This window comes from Macaca thibetana, chromosome 20, assembly GCF_024542745.1.
Source record: "Macaca thibetana thibetana isolate TM-01 chromosome 20, ASM2454274v1, whole genome shotgun sequence".
NCBI lineage: Eukaryota > Metazoa > Chordata > Mammalia > Primates > Cercopithecidae > Macaca > Macaca thibetana.
Genome location: NC_065597.1, coordinates 55299753 through 55315786, shown reverse-complemented (window position 1 = coordinate 55315786; position 16034 = coordinate 55299753). Strand labels below are relative to the sequence as shown.

General features: G+C 48.2%; 1 protein-coding gene across 1 annotated transcript in view; it reads left to right on the top strand.

Moving 5' to 3' along the window:
- VWA3A (von Willebrand factor A domain containing 3A) overlaps window positions 1-7814 on the top strand; it is a 69925-nt gene extending 62111 nt beyond the window's left edge. The window contains 6 exon segments of the mRNA XM_050774052.1: window positions 1099-1243; window positions 2004-2155; window positions 3793-3916; window positions 6558-6655; window positions 6842-6907; window positions 7023-7814. Coding sequence (XP_050630009.1) covers window positions 1099-1243; window positions 2004-2155; window positions 3793-3916; window positions 6558-6655; window positions 6842-6893 — 571 coding nt within the window. The 3' untranslated portion in view covers window positions 6894-6907; window positions 7023-7814.
- The last annotated feature ends 8220 nt before the right edge of the window (window positions 7815-16034 follow it).

Sequence of the window (16034 nt, the reverse complement as noted above, 5' to 3'; positions counted from 1 at the left end):
GTGGTGTGCACCTGTAGCCCCAACTACTTGGGAGGCTGAGGAAGGAGGATCACTTGAGCCCAGGAGGTTGAGGCCGCAGTGAGCTATGATTGCACCAGTGTACTCCTGCGTGGGCAACAGAGTAAGATGCTGTCTCAAAAAAAAAAAAAAAAAAGGAACGCAATTTCAGGCCTAGGGACAATTGCAGGCACAGCAAAGGAACTACCATGTGGCCTTGACGTAGGGCTTTCAGCTGAACTCAATTTTTCAAATTATTTAATTATTTAATTTTTTAAATTTTTGTGAACTTGATTTTTGAGTGGAGGAAGTTGTTTATTTTCCCTATCCGGAAGGGTTGACCCTAAGGGGACCCCAGGGGACTCTCATCTTAGACTAGGCCTCGTTCTTGCCTTAATCAGAGTACACATTTCTTGAGCACTTTCTGTGCACCAGATGCTTTACACGCATCATTGCATCAACTCTCACAATGAGCCTGTGAGGCGTTGCTGTTATCAGCCCCCATTTTTCAGAAAAAGCAGCCAGGACTTCAAGAGGTTAAGACACTTGCTGAAGATTGGGTAACCAGTCACTGGGTGAGCTAGGATTGTTTGGGATTTTTGTTTGTTTGTTTGTTTTGACACAGGGTCTCACTCTGTTGCCTAGGCTGAAGTGCAGTGGTGTGATCATAGCTCACTGCAGCCTCAGCGTCCTGGGCTCAAGTGATCTCACACCTCAGCCTCCCAAGTAGCTTGGACTATAGGCACACACCACCATGCCTGGCTAATTTTTTTTTTAATTTTTTTGCAGAGATGGGGGTCTCACTATGTTGCCCAGGCTGGTCTTGAACTCCTGGCCTCAAGCAATCCTCCCAGCTTGGCCTTCCAAAGTACTGGGATTACAGGCACAAGTCACTGTGTCTGGCTTGAGCTGGGATTTAAATCTATCTCTGTCTGCATCCAAATCGTCAGTATGTACCCTCTCATTCTCAAGAGGCCCCACAGCCCTCTCCCTGAGAGGCCACGGGGCTCATTGTAGGAGTCTTCAGTCTAGACGGGCCTATTCTAACCAATCTCTTTCTCCCCTTCTCTGCCCCTCACCTCCTCTTTTCCTCCTCCCCAGTTTTAACCTGCTCAGCTTTGCAGAGAGCCTTCAGTCGTGGCAGGACACGCTGGTGGAGACCACAGATGCAGCGTGCCATGAGGCTATGCAATGGGTGACCCACCTGCAAGCTGAGGGCAGCACCTCCATCTTGCAAGCATTGCTGGCAAGTCCCACCATGGAGCCCGACCTTGATGCAAAACAAATACCATCATCCCCTGTGCTGACACTGCACGATGCTTTAGGATTTAAAAAGGGCACTTTAGAATTGACAAAGCACATTTCATCTTCCCAACACCCCAGTGAGAAAAGGATTCTCGATGTTCTCACGTTATAGACGAAGACACAGGCTAGGTGTGGGGGCTCACACCTGTAATCCCAGCACTTTGGGAGGGCAAGGCAGGTGGATCACCTGAGGTCAGGAGTTCGAGACCATCCTGACCAACATGGTGAAACCCCATCTCTACTAAATACAAAAGATTAGCTGGGCGTGGTGGCACATGCCTGTAATCCCAACTACTTGGGAGACTGAAGCAGGAGAATTGCTTGAACCCAGGAGGCAGAGGTTGCAGTGAGCCGAGATTGCACCATTGCACTCAAGCCTGGGCAACAAGAATGAAACTCCATCTCAAAAAAATAAAAATTAAAGAAAAATAGATGAAGACACAGAGGCTCAGAGAGGTTAAGTGACTTGCTTGGGATTAACCAGCTAGGCAGCGAGCCATGCTCTTCCTCCTAAACCTCAGCAGCTTCCTTGGTCTGTCTGAGGCTGAAAGAGAATCTCTCAGTCTTTTTGAACAGGTCAGAGGCATCCAATCAGATGCATTTTGGCAGAGGCGGCAGCAGGCACCACCTTTAGGCATTTGGTTCTTGTCTTCCGGGTGAGCCTCTCTCCTGAGCCTGACAGCCGTCCTGTGTTCTTTCAGAAAGCTTTCAGTTTCCATGATCTGGAAGGACTGTACCTCCTGACCGACGGAAAGCCAGACACAAGCTGCAGCCTTGTCCTAAATGAAGTCCAAAGACTCAGGGAGAAAAGAGATGTGAAAGTGCACACCATTTCCTTGAACTGCTCAGACAGGTGCGTGATATGGAGCCACACATCTCAGCAGGGAGATCCAAGCTCCCCACCTAATCTACCTGCTCACTTAGACGCCGGTCTCTCCTGGGCCCTAATCCTGTAAATCAGAAATTAGGAGAAGTGGCCGGGCATGCTGGCTCACGCCTGTAATCCCAGCACTTTGGGAGGTTGAGGCAGGTGGATCACTTGAGATCAGGAGTTCAAGACCAACCTGGCCAACATGGTGAAACCCTGTCTCTACTAAAAATACAAAAATTAGACAGGCGTGGTGGCATGCGCCTGTAATCCCAGCTATTCAGGAGACTGAGACGTGAGAATCGCTTGATCCAGGGAGGCAGAGGTTGCAGCCAGCCAAGGTTGCTCCATGGCATTCTAGCCTGGGCAACAGTGAGACTGTCAAAAAAAAAAAAAAAAAGAAAGAAAGAAATTAGGAGAAGCATTGTTTTTCTAGAGGGCCCAAGCAGGTGTCACACCACAGGTGAAAACCCCTCTCTTTATTCAGACATTTCCCTCTGACTTCCTCCAGCCTGGAAACACATTTGCACGAGATTCACACAGTCATGTCACAGTCTCCCTCCTACTCTTCCCTGGGATCACATTTGTGAGTATTTAGGGGACATTTAGGGGAAAAGCTAGAAAGAAAAATATTAATGTAGCCTCATCATGGTTATTTTTATAAACGATCACTATAGAACATGTGTTATGACTGGGCACCATGGCTCATGCCTATAATCTCTGTGCTTTGGGAGACTGAGGTGGGAGGATCAGTTGAGGCCAGGAGTTCGAAACCAGCCTGGATATCATAGCAAGATTCTGTCTCTACAAAACAAAACAAAAATGTGAAAAAGAACACATGTCAGATAAGACTCAGCACCTTCAAAAATCAAAACTTTACTATTAGCAAAACAGACTACATAGGGACATATTTTATCTCTTGGTCTAAACCATAAGCCCCATAAGTGTAATATGTGTCCTTTACAGGCCTAACACATAGTAGGCACTGGATAAGTGTCCCATAAAGAAATGGGGGCTAGGCTGGGCACGATGGCTTACACCTGTAATCCCAGCACTTTGGGAGGCCAAGGCAGGCAGATCACCTGAGGTCAGGAGTTCGAAACCAGCCTGGCCAACATGGCGAAACCCCGTCTCTACTAAAAAAATACAAAAATTAGCCTGGCGTGGTGGCCAGCGCCTGTAGTCCCAGCTACTCAGGAGGCTGAGGCAGGGGAATTGCTTGAACCTGGGAGGTGGAGGTTGCAGTGAGCCAAGATCATGCAAGATCACTCCAGCCTAGGTAACAGACTAAGACTCTGTCTCAAAAAAGAAAAGAAGAAATGGGGGCTGGAGTGTGTGGGCTGTGTGGTTTGAGGAGGTCCAGGCTAGATGGCGACACTCACACGGGGAACACGGGGACTCCTCTTCCCTCAAGCAGCAGCAGTTGCTATAGCCATCCATAAACTGGTGGGGAAAGTGTCCTTTGGTGTTCTCATGGTGGTCTCCATGGCACAAGCCACCGCCCATTGCCAGGCTGATTTCTCTTAAGCCCCACAGACTTAAGTTCCCCATGGACCTGGGGAGTCACACCAACTAGGCTGGTCAGTCAGCCTCCCCACCTGCCCTCTGTCCCTTCCTTCCAGAGCGGCGGTTGAGTTCCTGAGAAAGCTGGCTTCCTTCACCGGCGGACGCTATCACTGCCCTGTGGGTGAGGACACACTCTCCAGAATGTGCGGCCTGCTGACCAAAGGCTTCATCAATGAAAACGTAAGTTGCAGAGCCACTGAACATGAGTTCTGTTGAAACAACTCAATAAAATATCAACAGGCATGGGGTTTTCCTTCTTGAACTCCTGGGCTCAAGTGAACCTCCCACCTTGGCCTCCCAAAGTGTTAGGATTACAGGCATGAGCCACCACGCCCGTCCTGGGTTTTCCTTCTGACTAAAAAGATCTCTGCTTTTCGTTGAGACAAAATATTAACTAAAAAGGATTGGGTTTCCCTGCCACTGTCCTTTTAGGCTGACTCTCCTCGAGACTGGGAAAGAAGCAGGATTTGAGGGTGTTGTTATATTTCCTGATGATCAGACCAGTTTGCCTGTGTTGGAAATTTATGTGGCTTTATGTAGATTACCTCTTATAATATTATACCCATTTAACAGATGAACAGCAGGCCCAGCGAGGTTTAAGAATACACCTAAAACTGGGCATGGTAGCGCACACCTGTAATCTCAGCACTTTGGGAGGCCGAGGTGGGTGGATCGCTTGAGGTTAGGAGTTTGAGACCAGCCTGGCCAACATGGTGAAATGACGTCTCTACTGAAAATACAAAAATTAGCTGGGCATGGTGGTGTGCACCTGTAATCCCAGTTACTCGAGAGGCTGAGGCAGAATTGCTTGAACCTGGGAGACAGAGGTTGCAGTGAGCCGAGACTGCACCACTGCACTCCAGCCTGAGTGACAGAGCAAGACTCCATCTCAAAACAAACAACAACAAAAAAAACTAAAGTCAGAGGAAGTGGTATAGCTACAGCCCCAAGACACCCACGATCTTAACCTTTGTGCTTTAATTCCTGCATATTTGTGTCTTCTGGGGTTCAATTCATTGAAACACAGACATTCAAGTTATCTGTTAAGCAATAGATCTAGCAAAGTCATAGGTTATCTATGAAGTAATAAATCTAGTAAAGTCATAGATTTCAATGATCTACTTCTGACTTAATAGGAAAATTCTGCACATATTTATACCTTTTAGGAATGCAATGTTGCCAGTGATAACATTCCCAGGACAACAAATTATCAAGTAAGACAACCAATCAGAATTCCAGATTTCTTTTCAGAGGTTAAAGGTTACTTTCACAGGACATGGCATAATTTTTTTTTTTTTTTTTTTTTTTTTTTTTGAGACAGGGTCTCATTCCGTTGCCCAGGCTAAAGTGCAGTGGCGCAATCACAGCTCAGTACAGCCTCTACCTCCTGAACTCAGGCAATCTTTCCACCTCAGCCTCCAGAGTAGCTGGGATCACAGGTGCGCCACCACGCCCAGATAATTTCTTTAATTTTTTGTAGAAACAGGATCTCACCATGTTGCCCAGGCTGATCTCAAACTCCTGGGATTAAGTAATCTTCCTGCCTAAGCTTCCCAAAGTGTTGGGATTACAGGCCTGAACCATCAGGCTCGGCTGGCATAATCTTTGAAGTCTGGGTAGCCTTACATGACTCCTTCGTTCAACTAGCTCTTCTAGGGACAAGTATCATAAATAATACAGAGAACAGAACAAATTGGTAAAAGTAATGAATATTCACCCAAGTGTCCTTATTACACAGGAAAACAAGTGATGATATGTTTAAGGCTCTCAGCTTAGTACCTTATCAAATCAGATTCTCTGAATTGTTTTTGCATGCAGACTGGGATTGCTGTGCTACTACTGCCAGGCAGAAGGGACGGTTTCCTCTCTTTCTTAGGGCTTATGAACTGTGAGACATGTAGTTTTTTTCTTTTACTTTTTTTTTTTTTTTTTTTGAGACGAAGTCTCACTGTGTCACCAGGCTGGAGTGCAGTGGCGCAATCTCAGCTCACTTCAGCCTCTGCCTCCTGGGTTCAAGTGATTCTCGTGTCTCATCCTCCTGAGTAGCTAGGATTGCAGGTGCCTGCCACCACACCCAGCTAATTTTTATATTTTTACTGGAGATGAGGTTTCATCATATTGGCCAGGCTGGTCTCAAACTCCTGACCTCAAGTGATCCACCCACCTCAGCCACCCAAAGTGCTAGGATTGGTAAGATGTATTTTTAAGGCTAGGTGGTGAAATTTTATTCGTTAACATTTTTTAAAAAGCATGTCTCAGCCAGGTGTGGTAGCAGATGGCTGTGGTCCTAGCTACTTGGGAGACTGAAGTGGGAGGATAGCTTGAGCCCAGGAGTTTGAGGCTACAGTGAACCATGATCACGCCACTGCCCTCCAGCCAGGACAGCAGAGCAAGGCTCTGTCTAAAATCAACCAAATAAAAACCATACCCATGAATCTATTTTACTAGAAGAAATGCAAAAAATGATTGAAGAGATTTTACTGAATAGCGGTGAGATAAGGAACCTGTGCCACTTCTGTTCCACTGGCCCAGAGTGGGGCCACCTTCACTCAATTTCTGACACTATCTTGCTTTGCCACCGTCCCCTCCCTACACTGACTCTCACACACCGTATTTCAAAGTGTCCCCTTTGCAGAATGACTGTCTTGATAGGTAGTGAGCTTCCTGTCCCTGGAGATATACAAGCGGAGGCTCACAAGATTTCCTGCACTGGATGGAAGCCAGAACGTGATTAGCTCTAAAATGCTTTTTCTGAGATTTTGGATTTTCAGCTCGCATCTATTTAATGGATCAAACTTCACACTCACTTCCCCTTTTTAAGGATCCCACGCTGCCACCATTTGAAGGAGATGATTTAAGGAGGCTGGCCCAGGAGATCACCAAGGCCAGAAGCTTCCTCTGGCAGGCCCAGTCCTTCAGGTATGCCCTTCATGCAGCCTTTCCCGCCTGCCATTTGGCTACAGCCCGTGGAGACCCCGGACCCCATCTAGAAGGGCCGCACCCATCATGGTACCCTTGCTCCAAGGGTTCCTGCCCTGCTTCTCCCAGCCAGCCCAGAAATCTGGGCACCAGGGAGACCATCTTTCTTCATCTCGTGCCCACCAGATCCCAACTCCAGAAGAAAAATGATGCAGAACCAAAGGTCACTCTTTCCTAGAGAAGTGTTCTCAGGTAAGGGGAGGGGCTAGACCCCACACTGCCTGAGTGTGCACTAAGCACCAAGTGGCATGCTCTGTTTTGTGGTCAATAATAACTTTGGTTAAAAAATAATGATTCCTCTAAACAGAAATGTCATCCTACAAAGGACCACTTACTGAGCAAATCCCGGCCCAGAGGGCAGGATGGGGTGGAATGCTGTGACCCGCAGGGAACACGATTCCTGGTACCAGGACTCCCTGGAAGCTGAGAAAGGAAAGTCTCTGTCTTTTGTGTGAGAGGCCATTCCTGGGTCTAATCTAACTCTCAAGCCCTGTCCCGCAACACACCCTACTCTCCAGCCACTAGACTGTCCCTCTCTGGGAAGCCCTAAACCAACCCCCTGCCTGAACGGTGCTTCTTGCCTCCTCTGCCCGGAGACTCCTGCTCACCCATCAAGGCACAGCTCAAATGACATTAGCTCCCTGGGACCCATCTAGAGCCAGGGGCCTCCAGACTTTCTCTGGCAGCATCCTGACCACGCAGAACTCTCGCACTCAGCACTCCATGTCATGCCACCTTCCTCGCTGATCTAGCTCTTCTCCTTGACCGTGAGCTCCCTTGGGATGAGACTGCTGTCCCAGGATCTGCAGGTCCCCAGAAGCTGCCACATGGGAGACACATGGTGAACAGTGAGCAGGCGGCTGAGCTGTGGGAGTCCAGCTCTGGAAAGCAGCTGATGGGGTGGTCTCCACCCTGGTCCATCACAGGCTAATGCAGAGTCACAGTCAGCCCATCCTGGAGGAAGAAGAAACAAGTGAGCCTCACCACCACTCTCCATCCCTGCCCAACCAAACTGAAGTGAAGGCTGCTCATCCGGGGTCATTTTCCAAAATTAAAAACAATTACTTTTATTCCACTAATAGGATCAACATGACTTTAACTGAAATGATCATTGGCGTATGTGTGTGTTTGTAAGTTTTTAGTGACATAGAACTTTATTAAAAGACTCATACCATACTATATAAAGGATTTCAATAAGAAAAAGATAAAATTCCAATTTTTTTTTTTTTTGAAATGGAGTCTTGCTCTGTTGCCCAGGCTGGAGTGTAGTGGCACAATCTCGGCTCACTGCAACCTCCACCTCCCAGGTTCAAGCGATTCTCCTGCCTCAGCCTCCTGAGCAGCTGGAACTACAGGGGCCTGCCACCATGCCCGGCTAATTTTTGTATTTTTAGTAGAGACAGGGTTTCACTATGTTGGCCAGGCTGGTCTTGAACTCCTGATCTCAGGGGCTCTGCCTGCCTTGGCCTCCCAAAGTGCTGGGATTACAGGCATGAGTCACCATGCCTAGCCCATCCCAATTTTTTTTTTTTTTTTTTTTTTTTTTTTTTTATAGAGTCTCACTCTCTTTGCCCAGGCTGGAGTGCAGTGGCACAATCTTGGCTCACTGCAACCTCCACCTCCCGGGTTCAAGCGATTCTCCTGCCTCAGCCTCCCGAGTAGCGTAGCTGGAATTACAAGCGCCTGCCACCACGCCCAGCTATTTTTCTTTTTATTTTTAGTGGAGACGGAGTTTCACCATGTTGGCCAGGCTGGTCTCAAATTCCTGACCTCAGGTGATCCACCCACCTTGGCCTCCCAAAGTGCTGGGATTACAGGCGTGAGTCACCACGCCCGGCCCATCCAATTTTTAAAATGGACAATAGGTACATGAAAAGGTGCTCAACAGCCTTACCTGCCAGGGAAATGTAAATTAAAACCACAGTGAGATGCCACTACATCCCACTAGAATGACTAAAATCAAAAAGACTGGGGCTGGGCACAGCGGCTCATGCCTCTAATCTCAACACTTTGCGAGGCTGAGATGGGAGAATTGCTTGATGCCAAGGGTTCAACACCAGCCTGGGCAACATAGCAAGACCCCATGTCTCCAAAAATTTAAAACAAATTAGCCAGGCATGGTGGCCCAATGCATGCAGTTTTAGCTACTCAGGAGGCTGAGGCATGAGGATCAGTTAAGCCCAGGAGTTTGAGACTGTAGTGAGCTGTGATTGTGCCATTGCACTCCAGCCTGGGCAACAGAGTAAGACCCTGTCTCTTAAAAACAAAAACAAACAAAAAACAAGATGGTCAGGCGTGATGGCTCACGTCTGTAATCCCAGCACTTTGGGAGGCCAAGGTGGGCGGATCACATGAAGTCAGGAGTTTGAGACCAGCATGGCCAACGTAGTGAAACCCCATCTCTACTAAAAACACAAAAATTAGCTGGGCATGGTGGTGCACACCTGTAATTCCAGCTACTCAGGAGGCTGAGACATGAGAATCACTTGAATCTGGGAAGTAGAGGTTGCAATGAGCTGAGACTGGGCCATTGCACTCCAGCCTGGACAACAGAATGAGACCCTGTCTCTAAAAACAAAACAAAACAAAACAAAGAACTACAATATCAAGATGTGGAACAGTTGGAACGCTCATATTCCAGTTAGGGTAGGGGTTGGGGTAGGGACGTGTAATTTGACTCAATAACTTTGGAAGACTATTTGGCAATTTCTACTAAAGTAAAACATATGCCTACTCTATGATCTAGTAATTCCACTCCAAGGGTAATGAGTGCATATGTTAGACAAAAGACATATAAGGATTTTCCCAGCAGCCTTATTCATTAGACCTCAAAACTGGAAACTACCCAATGTCCATCAGTGGCAGAATGTGCAAATAAAATCTGATACATTTTACAGTGAAATACTATGCATCGATTTAAAAAGAATGAACAGTTGACATGGTGGCTCACACCTGAAATCCCAGCACTTTGGGAGACCAAGGCAGGTAGATGACTTGAGCCCAGGAGTTTGAGAGTAGCCTAGGTAACATGGTGAGAACCCATCCTACAAAAAATACAAAAATTAGCCAGGCTTGGAAGCACATGCCTGTAGTGCCAGCTACTCAGGAGGCTGAGGTGCAAGGATCACCTGAGCCCAGGAGAGGTTGAGGCTGCAGTGAGCCTTGATCATGCCACTACACTCCGGCCTGGGCAATAGAGTGAAACCCTGCCCGCCCCCAAAAAAGAATGATCTATACAGCTATATTCAACAAGATGCATCAGTCTCATAATATTGGGCAAAAGAAACCAGACACAAAAGAGTACATACTGTATAATGTCATTTATATGAAGTTCAAGAACCAGCCAAATTCCTTATTGGTGACTGAAGTCAAAATAGTAGTTACCCTGTGGGATGGGGAACACAAAGGGGACATCTGGCATGTTGAAAATATTATATATCTTGATCAAGGTAGGAGTTACATTGAAGTATACATAAGTAAAAATTCATCAAGTTGTTTAAAAACACTCAGTTGTGGCCAGGTGTGGTGGTTCATGCCTGTAATCCCAGCACTTAGGGAGACCAAGGCAGGCAAATGGCTCAAGGCCAGGAGTTCGAGACCAGCCTGGCCAACATGGAGAAACCCTGTCTCTACCAAAAATACAAAAATTAGCCAGGCGTGGTAGTGGACACCTGTAATCCCAGCTACTCGGAGGCTGAGTCAGGAGAATCGCTTGAACCCGGGAGGTGGAGGTTGCAGTGAGCTGAGATCGTGCCACTACACTCCAGCCTGGTAACAGAGACTCTGTCTCAAAAAAAAAAAAAAAAAAAAAAAGGAAACTCACTTGCTAAGGCTTGATGAGACCCTCCTTTGGCCAGATTCTGTGCTGGGTCCAGGAAGGCAGTGGTGACCACAGCCCCTGCCGTGGTTATTCTCAGTCTGGTCCATCTTGCACAGCTGCCATTTTGGGTCACCCCTGTAAATACAGAGAAAAGGGCCAGGCCGGGCGCGGTGGCTCAAGCCTGTAATCCCAGCACTTTGGGAGGCCGAGACAGGTGGATCATGAGGTCAGGAGATCGAGACCATCCTGGTAACACGGTGAAACCCCGTCTCTACTAAAAAATACAAAAAAACTAGCCGGGTGAGTTGGCGGGCGCCTGTAGTCCCAGCTACTCGGGAGGCTGAGGCAGGAGAATGGCGTAAACCCGGGAGGCGGAGCTTGCAGTGAGCTGAGATCTGGCCACTGCACTCCAGCCCGGGTGACAGAGCGAGACTCCGTCTCAAAAAAAAAAAAAAAAAAAAAAAAAAAAAGGGCCTGTGGTGGTTGTATTCATTTGCTAGAGCTGTCATAACAAAGTACCACAAATTGTGTGGATGAAACAATGGAAATTTATTGTCTTATTGTTCTGGAAGCTGGAAGTTCAAGATTAAGGTGCCCTCAGGGCCATGCTCCCTCTGAAGACACTGGGAAGGATCCATTCCAGACTTCTCCATTCTGGTAGTTCCTTGGCTTTGGGCAGCATAACTCCAGTCCTCACATGAAATTCTCCCTATGTGCATGTCTCTGTCCAAATTTCCCCTCTTTATAAGAGCACCAGTCATACTGAGTAGGGGCCCACATTACTCCACTATGACCTTAACTCATTACATCTGCAATGACTCTATTTGCAGAGTTAGGGTTAAGTACGTGGGATTGGGACTTCCACATATGAATTTTGTGAAGAACACAATTCAACCCGTCACAAATATAAATTATGCTTCTCTTTGCAAGACAATATCAGGAGCTGGTACCGGGGAATGTGAGTTCTCTGACCCTGTTGGTGGGAGAAGAGGCTGGCCTTTATGAATGGAAGGCTGGACCAGACACATGGCTTATGAAGTGGGGAAGGACAGGACCTAGGTTCAAATCCCAACTTCCCATGTAATGAGAAGAACAGCTACCATTGTTTGTGCACTGATTGAGCCAGCACCATGCTCAACATTTTGCATAAAGCATGTTAGTCATAAACCTCACAGCATCGCAACTATTAAGTGCACATCATTTGCAGTTTACAGATGAGGAAACTGAGCCTCGTAGGTGCTCAAAGACACACAGCAAGGAAGTGGCAAAGCTAAGATTTAAATCCAGGACAGACCCCATGGCTTTCCCCACCACATTTGGAGCCCCTTTTCTGAACCTGTTTCCCTGTCTCTAAAATTGAGCTAAAACAGAGTTGTGAGGATTAAGCAAGATCTCTTACTATCTGGCTCATACAACATGCAGACTAAGATTTTGTTTTTCTCTTCCCCACACCTGTGCCCACAAAGGGTGTTGTATGGGTGGAGGCTTTTTCAGTTGCCCTTTTCAGAGCAAAGTGACCAGCCCTTGCTGCTCTCGGCCCCTGTGGCTCCATTACAGCAGTTGTGAGCTCTTGGGCACAAGCCTGACCCTCCAATACCACCACTTGAACATGAGTTTTCTTTTACTGAGACAGGATCTCACTCCATTGCCTGAGCTTTCCAGCAGTAAGATTGCAGTGGTACAATCACAGCCCACCATAGCCTCTACCTCCCGGGCTCAGGTGATCCTCCTGCCTCAGCCTCCCAAGTAGCTGGCACTACAGGCACATACCACTATGCCTGGCTAATTTTTTTGTATTTTTTCATAGAGATGGGCTCTCACCATGTTGCCCAGGCTGGTCTCAAACTCCTAGGCTCAAGTGATCTGCCCATCCCAGCCTCCCAAAGTGCTGGGATTACAGGCATGAGCCACACCCAGCTGAACATGAGTTTTCAAAGGGTGATATTATCCAGCACTGAAGAAGCATCCATCAAAAGTAGAATGATGTGATTGATGCATAAATCAACAGAGATGAGTGAAAGATTGCAAGACAGGAAGAGTAGATAGATGGGTAGAAGGAAGGAAAGAAAGATATATGGGATGAATTAGATGGGTGGAAGGTTGGATGGATGGAAGTTTGGATGGATAGGTGGAAGGATAGATGACAGGAGGTTGGATGGACAGGTGGAAGAATGGATGGATGAAAGGTCGTATGGACAGGTGGAAATACAGATAGATGGAAAGCTGGACGGACAGGTAGAAGTACAGACAGATGGAAGATTGGATGGATAAGTGGAAGGATGGATGATGGAAGGTTGGATGGATAGGTGGAAGGATGGATGGATGGAAGGTTGGATGGATAGGTGGAAGGATGGATGGATAGGTGGAAGAATGGATGGATGGAAGGTTGGATGGATAAGTGGAAGGATGGATGGATAGGTGGAAGGATGGATGGATAGGTGGAAGGATGGATGGATGGAAGATTTGATGGATAGGTGGAAGGATGGATGATAGAAGAACTTTTTTGGTTTTTTTTTCTTTTTGTTTAAATATTTGCAAATCATTCATCTGATGAGGGATTTATATCCAGAATATACAAATAACTCTTTAAAATCAACAAATAACTCAGCTAAAAATGAGCAAAGGATTTGAACAGACACTTCTCCAAAGAAAACACATTAATGTGCCAATGAGCACATGAAAACATGTTCAGCAGCATTAGCTATCAGGAAAATATAAATGAAACCACAATGAGACCCCACTTCACACCCAACAGAATAGTTAAAATTTTAAACATAGATTATAAGTGTTGGTAAGGATGTGGAAATCTTGGAACCCTATACACTGCTGGTAGGGTTGTAAAATGGTGCAGCTACTTTAGAGAACAGTTTGGCCGTTCTTCTCTAAACACAGAGTAATCGTATGACCCAGCAATTCTGCTCCTAGATATAGATAAAACCCTTTTTCTTGGGGTTCTAGGACGACTTGGCCGGCAGGACAGAGCCCGGCACGCAGGGCCTTTGTGTGTTTTCCCACCAGAACCGTGGACCATTTTGCCCATCCCGGCCCTACTGGCTTCAGTTTCCCCTCTATGAGAGCCTGCGGGTCTCTACCTGAGAGAATGCAGGTGCTCCCCGCCGGGTGCAGAGGAGCAGGCGGGAGGCGGTCCGGATGCCACGCTCCGCCCCGTTCTGCCCCCTCTGGAGGAGGAGGTGGCCCGGTGGCCCTGGCGGCGCGGAGTCTGGCGCAGCGCGGGGAGCACGCAGCGCAGCGCCGCGGGAGCCCGGGCCAGGTGAGCGAAGCCCGGACGCGGGCCAGGGAAGGACGCAGGTGCGGGCAGGACAGAGAGGGTGAGGGGGACAAGAGGGGAGGGATCCCCACCCTCGAGCTGCCCGCGAGCCCAGCGCGCCCAGGGTCAGTCCCTGATGATCCCCACCCTTTTGCCAGTTCCTTCCACCAAACCCGCTTTTGGGGTCCCCATCGACCTGGATTCCGGCGGAGACATTGTCTGTGACACCATCAAAGTTTCCTCATGTTCTCTGGGCCTCAGTTTCCACCTCTGGGTAATGGGAACCATAGCCTGTACTTCACTGAACTTCCAAAAGAATGAGTGCAGCCATGTCCGGGGTGGGTCTGGCGCGCGACCATAGCACGGCCAGATCGCGAATATGCCCCAGAGATTTTGTTCACCCAGCAGCATTCGCTGGCCGCCTGCTTTGTGCCAGGCACTGTTCTAGGTGCTGGGACACTCCAGGGAATGAAATCCTCCTGGAGCTTTGCAATCTAGCCTTACAAGGCATTCTGGCGTCTGTTTTCTCATGACCACCCTGTGAGGAGCCAGAGCAGCCAGAAATATTTGGGTCCATTCGCAGTTGTGCCTACTGAGGTACAGTGAGGTTTTAAGGCTGTTACCCAAGGGCACACCCCAACAAGTGAGTACCCAAGGCTGAGTCCAGCTTTTGCCACAAAAGGCATCCCCTTAGGGTAGAAAGTCAACTCTGATCGCATAGACCCTTCCCCAGAACAGAGTCCTCTGGGCCTGAGTATAAGAGGAGGGCTTGCTACTGGCTGCATCCTCTCCTCTCCCTCTGGGGGATTTAGGCCCCTCCTCCATGATGATTTGCATTCTCTCTCATTAAACCCATGAATGGACTGGGCGCGGTGGCTCACGCCTGTAATCCCAGCACTTTAGGAGGCCGAGGCAGGCGGATCACTTGAGGCCAGGAGTTCAAGACCAGCCTGGCCAACATGGTGGAACCCCCATCTCTACTAAAAATACAAAAATTAGTCAGGTGTAGTGGTGCGTGCCTGTAGTCCCAGCTACTGGGGAGGCTGAGGGAGGAGAATTACTTGAGCCAAGGAGATGGAGGTTGCAGTGAGCCAAGATCACACCACTGCACTCCAGCCTGGGCAACAGAGTGAGACTGTCTCAAAAATCTAAAAAAGATCTAGGGAGCCGGGTACGGTGGCTCACACCTGTAGTTCCAGAACTTTGGGAGGCTGAGGTGGGAGGATCACTTGAGGTCAGGAGTTCAAGACCAGCCTGGCCAACATGGTGAACAACTCCATCTCTACTGAAAATGCAAAAACTTACCAGGCATGGTAGCATGCACCTGTATTCCCAGCTGCTTCGGGGGCTAAGATGGGAGGATCACTTGAGCAGGGAAGGTTGAGGCTGCAGTGAGCTATGATTGCGCCACTGCACTCCAGCCTAGGCGACAGAGAAAATAAGTAGTCTGAGGCTGCAAAGAACAGGATCCTCAGTGCTGTCCCCCTAGACCCATAGACCAGAACCTAAAGCCTGCAGAGGGATTGGGCAGACCCTGTGGTACCAGCCACCCACACTACTATTGGACCTGGGAGGACCAGAGGCGGCAGGTGTCAGGGTGGGGACAGGCATAGCACTTGGAGTCATGTACAAGTTTCCAGGGTGCAGAGTCCTTTTGGATCCATGTGGATTCTCCTCCTCCTCCTCTTTCTCTTCCTCCTCTTCCAGAAGGCCCTCCCCATCTCCCCAGTCAGAAAGCAGCCACCTCCCATTCTGGTGAGGTTCCCACTGGATGATTTGCCCTGTCTTCCTTCGGTGCTCCATGGAAACTGGAATTTTAAGAAACTGGTAGAGAAGTCAGGAATGCTTAATGTCAACCTCAGTCACACAGTGTGACTTTGGGCCTCAATTTCCCTAGCTCTAAAACTCAAGTATTGGCTGCCTTGTCTCTGACTCTGTGCAGAGGACAGCAGCCACACTGGAGATTTTTTATTTTTTATTTTTTTATTTTTTGAGATTGAGTCTCACTCTATTGCGCAGGCTGGGGTGCAGTGGCACCATCTCAACTCACTGCAACCTCTGCCTTCTGGGTTCAAGCAATTCTTGTGCTTCAGTCTCCTAGCTGGGATTACAGGTGTGCCCCACCACACCCAGCTAATTTTTGCATTTTCAGTAGAGACAGGGTTTCACCATGTTGGCCATGCTGGTCTCCAACTCCTGGCCTCAAGTGATTCGCCCGCCTCGGCCTCCCA